At 57.7% G+C, this 13,226-nt stretch overlaps 1 protein-coding gene across 1 annotated transcript; it reads right to left on the bottom strand.

The window, feature by feature from the left end:
- Positions 1-1,274: 1,274 nt before the first annotated feature.
- Positions 1,275-12,747, bottom strand: RHBG (Rh family B glycoprotein). Its single transcript, XM_036343863.1, has 10 exons — positions 12,507-12,747; positions 7,544-7,730; positions 6,853-7,003; positions 6,584-6,731; positions 4,318-4,484; positions 3,864-4,001; positions 3,612-3,745; positions 2,966-3,087; positions 1,902-1,975; positions 1,275-1,711 (listed from the first exon to the last, which is right to left on the bottom strand). Exons 1-10 carry the CDS (start codon positions 12,691-12,693, stop codon positions 1,643-1,645), a joined length of 1,377 nt encoding a protein of 458 aa, XP_036199756.1. The 5' UTR covers positions 12,694-12,747; the 3' UTR covers positions 1,275-1,642.
- Between the last annotated feature and the right edge of the window lie 479 nt (positions 12,748-13,226).

Genomic DNA, 13,226 nt, shown 5'->3' on the forward strand with positions numbered 1-13,226 from the left:
CCTTGCATCTTCCTTGCCTGAAGTCTTCAGATCTGGGGACTGCTCGGGGAGCTTTGGGGCAGAGCAGGTCAGCAGGACTGGGAGCTCAGGCCCCAGAGGGTGGAGTGCGGGCTGGGCCTCAGTTCTCTCAAACTCCCTCCCGCCCAGCAGGGGCTGACAGGACTGGGAACCCCTTTGCAGTGTCAGCAGCCATCCTATGCCTCAGTACCAGAATCTCCCCCAACACACCGACCCCGGCCAGCACTGGGCAGGGGAGGCTGCAGAGGAAGGAGGGGAGTGAAGAAGGGGAGCTAGTTGGACTGGGGGCAGGGATGGTTCCCAGACAGTGCTTGTCCCTTAGCTGCCCTCCCCCTCTCAACTCTGTGCCTGACCTCTTTCCCCAGCCAAGCTCAGAGCCTGATGGGGTACCTGGGACAGGGCCAGGTCCCAGAAATCCCTCCTCTGCCTCCTTGGGGTCCTAGGTCTGAATGGGTCTTGGTCTTGGGGGAGAAAGATCCGCAGTCATGCTCAGTTCCTGCTGGAAGCACTGGGGACAGGCAGGAGAGGACAGAGGGAGGTCCCAGGTCTTCAGGGCTGGGAACGGAGTTTGGGTCTATTGGAGGGATGATGTCTCTGTTGGATGAGATCTGAAAGCCCTAGCACCGCCTGACACGTAGGGGGGGCTGGGAGCTCAAAGGAGGCTGTGGCACGAATGGTGAGGACCAGAGCCGAAGCAGACTGGAAGGCGGTTAGGCTATAGGAAGAACTTCCATTCCTGAAAGAGGGTCAGGGGCAAGAAAGCCTCCTCCTCCTCTGCTGGGTCCGGAGTGCCCTCTGGTGGTCAGATGACTTGAAGCAGCAGGAGGCCCTTCTCAGAGGCAACTCTCATGAGTTCCTCTGCTCCTGGGACTTGGGACAGGGACATCAGGTGGGGCCTGGCTGCTTCCAGCTTCTGAGGAGTTAATGGCAAAGAACTCCTTATGCCCCTCTTAGGCCCCATGGGTGCCCTCTTCCTACTCTGCTCAGAAGCTGCCCAAGTTGAGGGTCCGAGTGACAGCAGTTCTGGACTAGAACTCTCCAGCAGCCCCCGGTTCCTGGGAGACGGAGCTCCCTGTCTCTTGAGGCAGGAACGCCCATGCTGGGTACCCGCCTGGAGGAACACAGCATCCCTGAGGGAGTCCCAGAGACCCAGGGAGGTGAGACGTCTCCCCCCCCCCCGCCCCAGTTTCTAACACTGTGAGTTACAGGGTGAGAGGGACCCCCCAAATCCCCAGTGCACAAGGAAGGAGTCAGAGTCCCTGGTGACCGTGTGTTTATCGCCCGCGGAGAGCCGGGCCCTGGCTCACACTGTAACTGCGTGATGCTGGACCAGTGGGTCAGCAGTCACTGGGGTGCCTCACAGCAGGTTGTGGCTGCTGGTGGTGGTGGTGAGGCTGCTGGGAGGTTCTTCCCCCAATACGGCCAGTTATAGCCCTGCTCCTCCACCATCGGGTGCGCCTTCTGCAGCCCTTCCCCTAGCGCTGCCTGTGGAAAGGAGGCTCCTTCTGACTCGTGACTTCCTTCTTGCAGCGGGAAGGAAGGATGGGAGCGGCAAGAGAACTTCCCAAGCGTAGCCAGGCATTATCTTCCAAAAGGAGAGCATCCTTTCAAGGGCTGGTGCGAGTTAGGCCTGAGTGTCTAGTTCCTCCGCCCTCAGAGGTCCCTGGGCTTCATCTTCATGCTCCCCAGGCACCTGGAGGGCAGGGGTGGGGTGGGGGAGCAGGTCAAGGGGTGGCTCCGGGTGGCTGAATGCCACAGCTCAGGGGCGCACCCCCGAGGAGAAGGAGCAGGCGAGGAAGGAAGGAGGCAGGTGGGGTCATAGGGAGTGAGGCAGGCAGGGTGACAGGGCCCTGTGGGCCGGAGGGGTTACAGCTCGGTCTTACCTCCCAGTAAATCTGGTCCTCGTAGCACTGAGAGTCTGGAGGGGCATCCAGAAAAGGCAGCTTTAGTAGGCACCCTGGTGGTGGTAGGGGAAGATGTGTGAGGCTTTTTGCTATCCCCGTGGGAGAGGCTGCCACCCAGGGCCACAAGGCACAGAGGAGCCGGGAGGCCTGGGGTCAGCGTGATGCCTAGCTGCCCAGCCCAGGCAAGTCACAGCCATATTTATTGAGCATCTACTGTGTGCCAGATGCCACGCAAAGGGCTTGACAAGCATTTCCTTCCCTGAAGGTGAATGTGATCCCTGTGTTACAGAGAAGGAACTAAGGTTCAGAGAAGTTAAGTAATTAATTCAGGTTTGGCACAGTTGGTAATGAACCAAATAGTGATTCTCTCGTGAGCCACGGCTGCTTTCTGTGGCCTCCTGTCCAGGAGGGGTGCAGAAAGTGTGTATTGAATAATAACTAGATGAGTGAGTGAATTGAACCTTGTCTGAGGATGGCAGTCTCGAGTTGAGAGCAGGAGGGTGAAGATACCGCATCATAGCTTTTATTTTGAAGACCGAAAGGACTAAGGCCAGACATCAGGAAGGACTGCCTGAGCCAGCATTAGTGGGCAGTCAGCCTCTGTGGACGTTTTCTGTGCTGCAATCTAGTGGTAAGCCAAGCCAACCCCTTGGCTCCCTGCCCCTGCGGGGTAGAGGGGATGGCAGGGGCGGTGGGGGGGGGGGGGGGGGGGGACCACGACAATATGCACAGCTCGCCATCTCCTTCAGGGCCTCAGCCTGAGCTTGGACTGCCCTCTAGTGGGTAGAGGGAGCAGCACAAGGAAACCACAGAACCAGAGTAGAGGAACCCATCTCAGCCCCTTGCTGAGTGCTCCACCTGACCCCGAGGAGGTCACCCCTGAACTCTACCACCCCATCCCACGCCTGGCACAAAGTAGGTGCTCAATAAATATCCCAGTAAGTAAATGTCCCAATGGCCTTCCCTCCAGAGAACCCCTTCCCCGGTCTTCTGCCCTCCCTGGAGCTCCTGCCAGCCCCTCACCCCCAGCCAAGATCACTCACCTCCAACACTCCCACCCACAGAGGCAACTGTCAGCGTGACAAACAGCCCGAAGAGCTGGTACATGGCCTGGGCCGTGGCGCTGCGCCGGCCTTCGGCCATGAGTGGGAACACACTCTGGAGGCTGCGGAGAGGTTGTGGGGAGGCGGGCGGGCGGGTCGGTGCCTGAGAGCATTGCATCACGCAGCCGCTTAAGGGCCTCCGGGAACCCATCAGGCTAGTCTTGTCTCTGCCCCCGTCAGGCCCGCAGCCTGGAACCCCCGCCCACCCTCCCTCGTGTGCCAGCAGACACCCCCATGCCTTTTGAGACTCAGTTTGAGGGTCACTTTGGCTTGCCCTCTCCCCTGAGCCTTGATGTGCAAACGTCGATCATAAGGCTCATTATCTCTTCCTGACCCTGTAGTGACACTGTTGAGATCATTTGTTCAGTGACCTGTTAAACTTGACCGGGGACCAGGAAGGCAGCCCCCTGGTTGGTCTTGCTCACTCTGGTTTCCACAGCTCCCAGAATAGGGATGAATAAGTGAAAATGCTTTTTTGTTGGTGCACATGGGGTGGGGGAGAGAGTGAGGGAGGTCATTCCAAGGGGTAATGACTTCAGTGTGGATCAATGGCGGGCAGGGGGCGGGGGGGGGGGGGGAGACTTACCCATCTCCGTAAGCATCATGAGTGGCCAGCCCAGCTACGAGGACCCCCAGTAGGGCTCCCAGGACCCCAGGCATCCCATGAAGGTTATGGACACCACACGTGTCTTGAACTTTGAATTTTGACTCAAGGACGGGCTGGAGGACAGGACACCAATAATGAGTCTCCTGTGCCCTCCCACCCCAGGCCTGTTAGAGAGGTGGGAGGAGGGGCCCTGAAGACCCGCTCCGCCCAGGGCTGGAGGGGCGTTTGTACCGTGAAGAACTTGTACCCCAGCGTGGAGACGGTTCCGGCCAGGAAGCCAGCTGCTAGCGCCCCAAAGGGTGTCAGCATCATTTCACTTGCTGTCCCCACCACAACCCCTCCGGCCAATGCTGCATTCTGGATGTGGACCTAAGGGAGCAGGGAAGAGCAAGCCGTCGGAGGCCCTTCCAAACGGTCACACCCACATCCAACCCAAGCCCCTCCGCCACGGTGGCGCCCACTGCCTCTGGAAGTCCCTCCACCATCTAACCTCTGCCTCTCCTGCTGTTGTACCACTGTCTCTCACTCTGACCCCACCGCCTCCAGTGCAGGTGGAACTCCATGTGCTGTGCCCTTCCCTGTGCCCCTGGAGAATAGGCCTTGCAGGGTCTCAAACCTCTCCCCCCACCCCCCCACCCCCCGGCCAGTTCCTCCCTCTGCTTCTCCCAAGGCCTCCTTCCCATACCATGTCCAGCCGCCCGTCCTTCCCGACAAGGGCTGACAAGGCAAAGGTGCTGAGGGTGCTTGCGGTCAGGGAGTAGTACGTGTTGAGGGCTGTCCGATGCTGCCCGTCCCCCAGCGTAGTGGGTGCAGAGTTGAAACTAGGCCAGAAGATCCACAGGAAGATGGTCCCTAAATGGTGGGGAGGCAGGCAGAGTGAGCGGAAGGAAGAGGCTCCCCACGAGGTGCAAGCTGTGTGACTGAGCCTCAGTTTCCCCCTCTGTCAAGTGGGAACAACACCTGCCTCATAAAGTGACTAAAGGAGATGACACACGTGCAGTGCTCAGCCCACGGCCTGGTAGGTACTAAATGCTCAACAAACAGTAGCTACGGAGGGGTTCTGGCCGAAAAGGGAGCTACTTAATTGAAAATCAGAGGTTTGAGAGGCTTTTTTTAAGTATCAGGAAAGGAAAGAAAAAAAAAGACAAAGTGCACTACATTTCAGGCACTGAGCTGGGCACTTGGTGTGCGTGCCAGGGAAATAATTTGGTTTATAACCTCAGTGACTTCCTAGGGAGGAGGGACCCTGCAGGGCGCGGGGAGGCCGCTGTCTGCCAAGCCATGGTGGGCTGGGCCTGGCGTGTCAGGGGAAGAACTGGAGCTCCTGTGCCCTGCGTGTCCGTGTGAGGTTCCCAGGCCAGTCCTGGAGGGAGAGGGAGGAGGGGTCGAGGGGCACAGTGAGGGAAGGCTGGGACCGTTTGGGGGTTTGGGGTCGGCTGGGGGGACTGCCCCTGGGTGCTGAGTGGTCCTGGGTGTGCCATGTAACTTCCCTGCAACCCCACAGCCTGCAATAACATCCACCCACTCACCCACTGGTGCTCGGCGGGAGAGCGTGGGGAGGAATCAAGGAAAGGTCACGTGTCTGTGGAAGGAGCTGGAGGCGGAGGAGAGCTGAGAATGCAGGCCTCTGGGACAGCACGGAAATCTTGGGGAGTCTTTGGACTTAAAGCCCAATGTATCTGGGTCTCAAAGGGCAAGGAGCCTCCGCTGCCCTAGGGTCACACGAACTCTATTTCACAGCAAACCCGGAGCACGAAATACACCAGCCTCTCTCCAGTTATTTTTCAATACTACCCCCACCCACACAAAAAATTGGCCCGGCCTGTGTGGCTCAGTGGTTGAGCGTCAACCCATGAACCAAGAGTCCCCCCCTCCCCCACTCCCCCCTTGGGGTCCCAATCAGGGCACAAGCCCAGGTTGTGGGCTTGATCTCCAGCAGGGGGCGTGCAGGAGCCAGCCCATTGATGTCTCTTTCTCATCCATGTTTCTATCACTCTATCCTTCTCCCTTCCTCTCTCTCTAAAACCAGTAAAAACATATATATGTTTTTTAAAAAATATATTTTATTGGTTTTTTTACAGAGAGGAAGGGAGAGGGATAGAGAGTTAGAAACATCAATGAGAGGGAAACATCGATCAGCTGCCTCCTGCACACTCCCTACTGGGGATATGCCGGCAACCAAGGTACATGCCCCTGACCGGAATCAAACCTGGGACCCTTGAGTCCGCAGGCTGACGCTCTATCCACTGAGCCAAACCGGTCAGGGCCATATTTATGTTTTTTAAATCAGTCAGGTTTAGCAGGCAGTGGGGTAAAAACATATCTTTAAAAAAAAGAAAAAATCAATTCCTTTCCTGGCTCGTTTATGAAGGTAGAGAGAGGAGCAGAGGCCAGGGTGGAGGTACCTGCTTAAAAGACACGGGGTGGTGACTGGTGCTCGCAGGTCAGGCCCTACTGCTCCCAGGCATGATGCACAAACTCCAACCCCCAACCCCAGGGCGGGGGCTTCTGGGAGGAAGTGTCCTTAGGCCTGGGAGGCAGCCCTGGGGACAAAGGCCTGGGGGTAAGAGGTGGGAGAAGCCAAGTGTGAGGGAGCTGAGTTGGGAGGGAGGGAGGAGGGCGAGGGGCTGGGTGCCAGGCGGATGAGTCTGGTTTCTGACTTGTGGGTGGTGAACCCTGGAGGGTTTAAGCAGGGTTGGTGCCAACATTTTTGAAAGACCCCTGGGAATGGGCCTCAAGGCTGAGTTCTAAGAACCTGTCATAAAACTGCTGAGAAGGAGCACAGGTCCCGGACTCTCATGGAAGAATCCAAGTAGGAAGGGAGTTCTCAGCCAGAACCCCAAAGACTACAGGCAGCACCCTGAGACCTTGCCTGGAGCTCATCCTCTCTGGCCCCCAATCAGGGGTCCCCGGAACTGGCTCCCACCCCGCCCCACCTTGCCAGGCCTCACCAATCATGGCAAAGAGGTCCGAGTGGTAGACGGAGCCCTGGCGATGCTTGCTCTTCTCCAGCTGGGGCCTGTAGAGCACCCGGGAGAGGACCAGCCCAAAGTAGGCACCAAAGGTGTGAATGGTCATGGAGCCTCCGGCATCCTTCACCTGGGGGGGCAGAGCTGAGCTGGAGGGGAGCCCTGCCCCACTGCCCCACCCCTCCCCCAGGCCCTGGTCAGGGCCTGGCCTTGGCCACCCCCACCCTCGCTCCATCCCCATCCAGACTCACCCCCAGGAGAGTAAGGAGCACAAACTCGTTGATGCCAAACAGTGCCACCTCCAGCAGGGCCATGAGCAGCAGCTGGGCTGGCCCGGTCTTGCCCAGCACGGCCCCGAAGGAGATGAGCACAGCCCCAGCGCAGAAGTCAGCATTGATCATGCTAGAGGGTGGGACAGGGAGGGTGAGCGGGGGGGGGGGGGGGGGGGGGGCGGGGGGGAGACCTGGGGAGCCCTGGGGAAGGGCTCAGGGGAGGAGGCCATGAGCCTACTGCAGGTCTGAGTGATTCCCTGGGAGGAGGGGAGAGATTTCCGTGCCCCTGTGCAGACGAGGAAAACAGTCTTAGGGAGGCAGGTTTTGGGACCCAGCAAACAAAGCCGACAGGTGGAAGAACCGGATCTTGAACTAGAGGCTCCTCCGAAGCTGCCCATTTCCATGACGCTCTCTCCCCTCCCAACAGCTCTTGGGTAATAAGGGGCTTAAAGGAATGGGGAGAGGGTGTGGCTGAGTGTGTGGACCGAGGCTGGGAGAAGAAATCAGGCAACAAGAACAGGCGGGGCCCCTAAGAGAAATCAACTGATGGGTCGGAAACCTGCATCACAGGGCAGACCTGATGGACAGGGCTTCAGTGGGGGTCCTGTGATCAGGGCCCCCCCCCCCCTCTGGGCAGACCTGGGGGAGCAGGGGAGCTGCGGCTGCCCACCTCTCCACGCCAACGTGGATGTGGCTGCCGTGGAAGGAGTGCAGGAAGCCCTGGACGAGCGTGGACCACTGCAGGGCAAAGGCCGCCAGGAGGAAGGTGAAGCCGATGCTGCTGAAGCCGTAGCGCTGCAGGAAGGCCATGAGGAAGCCGAAGCCCACGAACACCATGGTGTGCACATCCTGGAAGCCTGGGGGGCAAGGGGATGCTCTGGCGCCCACCCGCAGACCCAGCAGCCACCCAGCCCGGGCCCCCGCTCTTGAGGCTGGAGATTGGGACTCCCAGGCTGAGCCCCCTGTGCCTAGCTGGCCAGCTTGGAGCAGTGGGGCCCAGACCATCGCTGATGTCCCCGTGGCAGAGCCAGGGCACATAGAGCCTCTTCCTGCTCTCTTCTCTGCCCCCCTCCTTTGCCCTGTCTCTGGACTCTTACAACCACTTACCAAAGCAGGTCCACCTGTGTCTCTCCGGCTGCAAGCCCTGTCCCACCATGCTCACAATCCTCTCTCCCTCCAGGCTTCTCTTCAGCGGTCCCTCTCTGCTGGGAAGTCCTTCTCGATGTCTAACCTCCATCCCTCATACCTCAGAACCTATCCCTCTCTGTTTTGAGAAATTTAAATGTAAAAAACTAATAATTTACAAAATAGCTTTACGTTGTTAACAGGTTACCTCCGGGGAAAGGACATGAAGGGAGGGCGGGACTGCTGGGGCTCGACTCCAGTGCAGACGATGCTCCTGGAGTTATGCAACATGGCGACTGTGGGGAGGAGGGTTTCACCTTTTCGTGTGTTTCTTTCTATAGTACGATTTTTTTTTTAAATAGCAGAATTATTTGAACTATTTTTACTTGTCAATGGCGTTTCTGGGCAGGGAGATTTGGGGCCTCTTCTGTTTGCTTTCTATTCTGCACTACTGGGCATAAGAAACTACGCTCATAAAGTAACGCACAGTAACACTGCCATACGATACATACAAATAATTTGCTTTCGTGTCAGTTCTGTATCCCTCTCCCGTCTACCGTAAATAGGGTTGGAAACACAAGCCAGTGTGACCTTGGGCATGCATCTGGGCCTCTTTCCTCCGTCCGGGCTCTCTGTATACAGCGTCACGCTCTGTATCTCTGGCTTTCATTTAAACACCACAGGCAGCGGTTCGTGAGTGCTGCTGTGGCATTGGTTGTAAGTAAGTTATTGAGAAACAGGGTCAACCATGACCCTAAGCTCCCCTTTTATAGCTCCGCGTGAGAGCTTTTTCTTAGAACATAGTGCGAGGAAATGTCACTTTCCCCGAGGAACCAGCCTGCTGTCCCGCATTCAGGTGACAGATGTTTACCGAGCACGGGTGCATCAGGCCCTCAGAATGCAGCAGCCACGGTCCCTGTGCTTACAGGCGTGAAAGACACCAAAACACCAAAGCATCACGTATGTAATAACTGATGATATTTCCTTTTTTCCTTGGCCGCCTGGAAGCTCAGAGCTACACTGGAATCTCAGCCGCTGCCACTCTAAGTAGGCCCTGAAGGTGTTCGTCATTATGTTCTGCTTCCCTTTTCTGACACACATGTTTTTGTTGTGAATGACCTCAAGCCCCTTGTAGAAAGAGACAAATCATAAAGAAAACAAAATCACGGTCATCTTTTTCTGTTCAATCTGGAGAAGCACCAACAAGCCGAAAATGTATTGTTGAATTTCAGAATGTAATCAATGATTTGGAGAGAAGCGAACTTTTATGCTTTTTTTGTGCTGTGTGTGGGCTGATAGGAAATGAGTTTGCAAGTCCCTGCAGAGGGTTGGGTGTGTGCTGCCAACCCGGCAGCCAAGGGGAGTGAGGACCTGGAGCCCCACCGGCCTTCCTAAACGGTCCCAACACGGGGTCCCTTCCCCAAACCACCCAGACTCCTCTTCCCTCCCAGGTCAGAAAACCCAGTAGAAAAGGAGAGACCTCACTTGGAACTCAGTCCACAGCGCCATTCTTTTAGGCCTCACTGCCTGCCTTCTTCTCTCCTTGTGTAGACAATACATTAGGAGATCCATGTCGTTCTTTTGCCCAAGGACAGAAAGATAACGAAGGGAGCTGGGTCACAGGGCCCTGTGCCCATTACCTGCCGAAACCACTCCAGAACTTGTTTTAAATGGCAACAATATTTACGTCTCCCACCTCAGGCTTGTTTGGAATCAAAACTCAATCCCTTGGCCTTTCAACTGAAGTCTAAACATCAAGAAATCTCCTTCGGTGGAGAAGACTGCACACAGACCCTCTCCCGGGGCCACGCCAGCTGAGGCAGGGGGATGGATAAGATGACCCCTCCCCAGTCCCTTCAGGGGTCCCTGTGGGGGCAGGAGAGCCTGGTTGGAGAGAAGATAAAAGCTCTGTAGAGCCATCTAGTGTCCTCTCTCTTTCCCTAACTGCCCCTCCCTAACCCCACTAGACTCCTGAACAAGATTGAGATTATGGGACAAGGAAAACTGCATTGAAATTCCAGCTCCCCCCTTTTAACTTTACGACCTTGGACAAGCCACTTAACCTCTGTGACCCTCAGTTTCCCCATCTGTAAAGTGGGGATGTAAAATATGAGGAGCAGGAAACATGAGTGTCAACATGGGGAGGCCATCCCCCCACTCTCCCTGCTCCTGTCTTTAAGGGGACAGATGAGTCTGTATTCTCCTAGAAGAGGTCACACAAACTGCTCTGACCCTGGTCACATCCCCCTTCCCCACCTCTTCCAAGAAGACCCCAATTCCATCTATCCTAAGTCCTTCTCCCGGTGAGTAAGGTCTCGGAGGCGTATAAAAAGGACCTGCCTACACTTTTGCCTTGGAACCCTTTCTCATCTTTGCTTCTGTGTCCCTGTAACCCTAGGTTTTTTTCTTCTTTCCTTTTTCCAATACCCGCCTAATAGGATAAGAAGCTTGGGGAAAGGCTGCAGACGGGGAGCCAAGAGACCTGGTCCCAGCCTGGCTAACTTGCTGTGCGATCTTGGGCAGCCACATGTTCTCTCTGGCTCTCTCTGTCCACATCTCGGTAGAGTTGACCAGATGGGCTGTGAGGCCCCTTCCTACAGACATAACAGACAGACCCTCAGAGTAGCCATGCCCTTGGCATTGGCTCATCCCCCGGGCACAACAACAGTTGCAGAGCTCCCTTTCATCTCCCAAATCAAAGAGTGGTGGCTACACCCACTCTGGCCCTGATCCCTTCCCCTGTACACAAGGACAGGTGAAGACCCGGCTCATCAAAGCCACAGGCTCCAGAGACCTCACACCTCCCTCCTCCCCAACCTTCCCCCCCCACACACACCAGGGTCCCAAGTCCACAGGGGTGGAAACCTGGGGCAGAAAGAGAGGGAGGACTCCCAACAGCCATTCCTCTTACTGCAATGCAGGGCGGACAGCTGTGTCCAGGGCGAGCCCACCACCGCAGAGGGGTGAGAAGCTGGCAGGTTTCAGGAAGGGCTTGGAAACAAGCCGGACTTGGAGGCCTTCAGTGAGGCCCAGGGGAGAAGCAATAGGGGGTTCATGGTAGGCAGCCAGGTCAGACCCTTGGACAAGAGCTTACTGCTCTCAGCCTGCGAACTGTTCCCTCCCATCTCCCTATCTCTCCGGACAATGCATGACCCCAAGAGTCCGCCATTCCTGCCCTATTGGCTCTGGCTTTGATCCCAGCTTCCATGGCTCACCTTGTCCAGCCAGGGGTGGGGTGAGGGAGGGGCTGTCACCCCCCAATGCCTAGGATGTCTGGGGGTCTGGCGCTTTATGCCCAGGTCCAAACCTCCACCTCACCCTCCACAGCCTCAGCACTGTGAGCTTCATCTTGTCACCCTGCGGCTGGGAGAGGGTCGGGGGGGCGGGGCTGGGGGGGGGCGTGGCTGGGAGAGGGTCGGGGGCTGGGGGGACAGCCTGCTGCCAGCTCCGCATACAGAAAGCAGGGTAATAGCAGCCTGTGATTTTTTTTTAATAGGAGACTCACACTCTGAGCCTTCTTTGCATGTATATCCTTCAAATGGGGCATCCTTCTCCCCATTGCCCAGATGGGAAAACTGAGGCTTAGAGAAGACCTGCCCAAGCATTTGAGGTGAAGTTTGAGAGTCTGGTGTCCTTGGTCTCAGCTACCCAGGGCCTGAATCTCAAGGCTGGGCCCCCAACCTTGAGAGGCTCTGTCCCAGCAGGGGCCAGGGGTTAACCCTCCCCTTCCTAGGCCTTGTCAACAGGCAGGTGAACTGGGGTGCGAGGAGCTTGGCATGCCCGAGTCCCCGTTCCCACTCTGCCACCCACATGATGGGTGATCATGAGCAAGTCACCACCTCTCTGAGCCTCTGCGTTCTCCCCTGTCAAATGGGCGGATGACCCTGCCATGCCTCTCTCAGGGCGAGGGACTGCTCCTCTGTGGTGGGCTGGTAGGTAGTTGCAATCATTTTCTCTCTGACTTTGTGGGGGGGGCCATCTCTAGGCAACGAGGGAGGACGAGCTGGAGCCCCACTAGTCCGGACTGCCTTGGTAGCCACCTGCCATGACCACGGCTGCATGCCACTCCCTGTCTCCCCTGCCCAGAAGGCTTCTCCTTCCTGTGGGCAGTCAGGGTGGAGGCCTGAGGAAAGGCGAATTCCCTGCCACAGCCCCATAAACCTAATTAGGCCGACGGGGAGAGGGACACGGGCGCAGTCAAAGCTCTGGGCTTGAACCCCAGCTCCCTCCCTTCTGACAGCATGACCTTGAACAGCCACTTAACCTCTCCCAGCCTCAGTCCCCCACCTGACTAGTAACTAGTTTATAGACTAAAGGAGATAATGCATGTGCCGCCCGCAGCATACTGCCTGGGGCACGGCAGACGCTGGGAAAGGCGTTATTATACATCTGGGGCACCTTCATCTCAGAGCGAGAGGGTGGCCCACCTACCCCCAGGGGTAGATCTGGGCACCCGAATGCCCCCTCCTTGGGGTCCTTGCTCCCCGCGAGCCCTCGCCCACACTCACTTGGGTAGCGAAAGTAAAATTCATTGTCCGCGTTACTGTGGTTGCCCCCGTGCCAGAGGGCAGCGTCGGTTTCGTGGTTGTAGCGGACAAACACCGCAAAGAGGATGGCGGTGGCGCCCTGGAGGAGGAGGCAGAGCAGGGGCAGCTGCAGCCGCCGGCGGGCGGCGCGGCGCGGGGTCGGGGCCATGGGGCAGAGGCTGCGGCTCCGGCTCCGGCTCTGGGCGCCGACAGGCACTCCCGGGCGTGCCCGGCAGGTTTCACCCAGCCAGACCCAGCCCACCTGCAGCGCCCTCCCCCTGCAGGCCTCGCCCCCGCCCACGAGGAGACCCGGCCCTCCGCTGCTCCCGGGGTGGGGGGTGGGGTAGGGGTGGGGTGGGGGGTGGGGTAGGGGTAGGGTGGGGGGAGAGCGGCGGGGTCCTGGGCCGGAGGCCGGAGGTGGGGCAAGGACTGGGAGGAATGGGGGCATTGGGACCCCAGATCCTGTGTCTGCCCAGCTGATCCTGGCGCTGTTCTGCTCGGTATGTACTGTGCCAGCTGGGGCACAGCGGCGGACCCAGTGGGGGCAAGGAAGGGAGGGGGCCCGCACCCTTAAAAAACCAACCCACCCCCAACCTGTGTAGTTTAAAGAGTGTTTCCCAAAGAATAAGTGCCCTTAAAGGCCCCACCTGCCCCTGCCGGTGTGCTCAGTGGGTTGGGTGTGGTTCCTTGCCCCAAAAGGTC

This window comes from Myotis myotis, unplaced genomic scaffold (assembly GCF_014108235.1).
Source record: "Myotis myotis isolate mMyoMyo1 unplaced genomic scaffold, mMyoMyo1.p scaffold_m19_p_18, whole genome shotgun sequence".
Lineage (NCBI taxonomy): Eukaryota > Metazoa > Chordata > Mammalia > Chiroptera > Vespertilionidae > Myotis > Myotis myotis.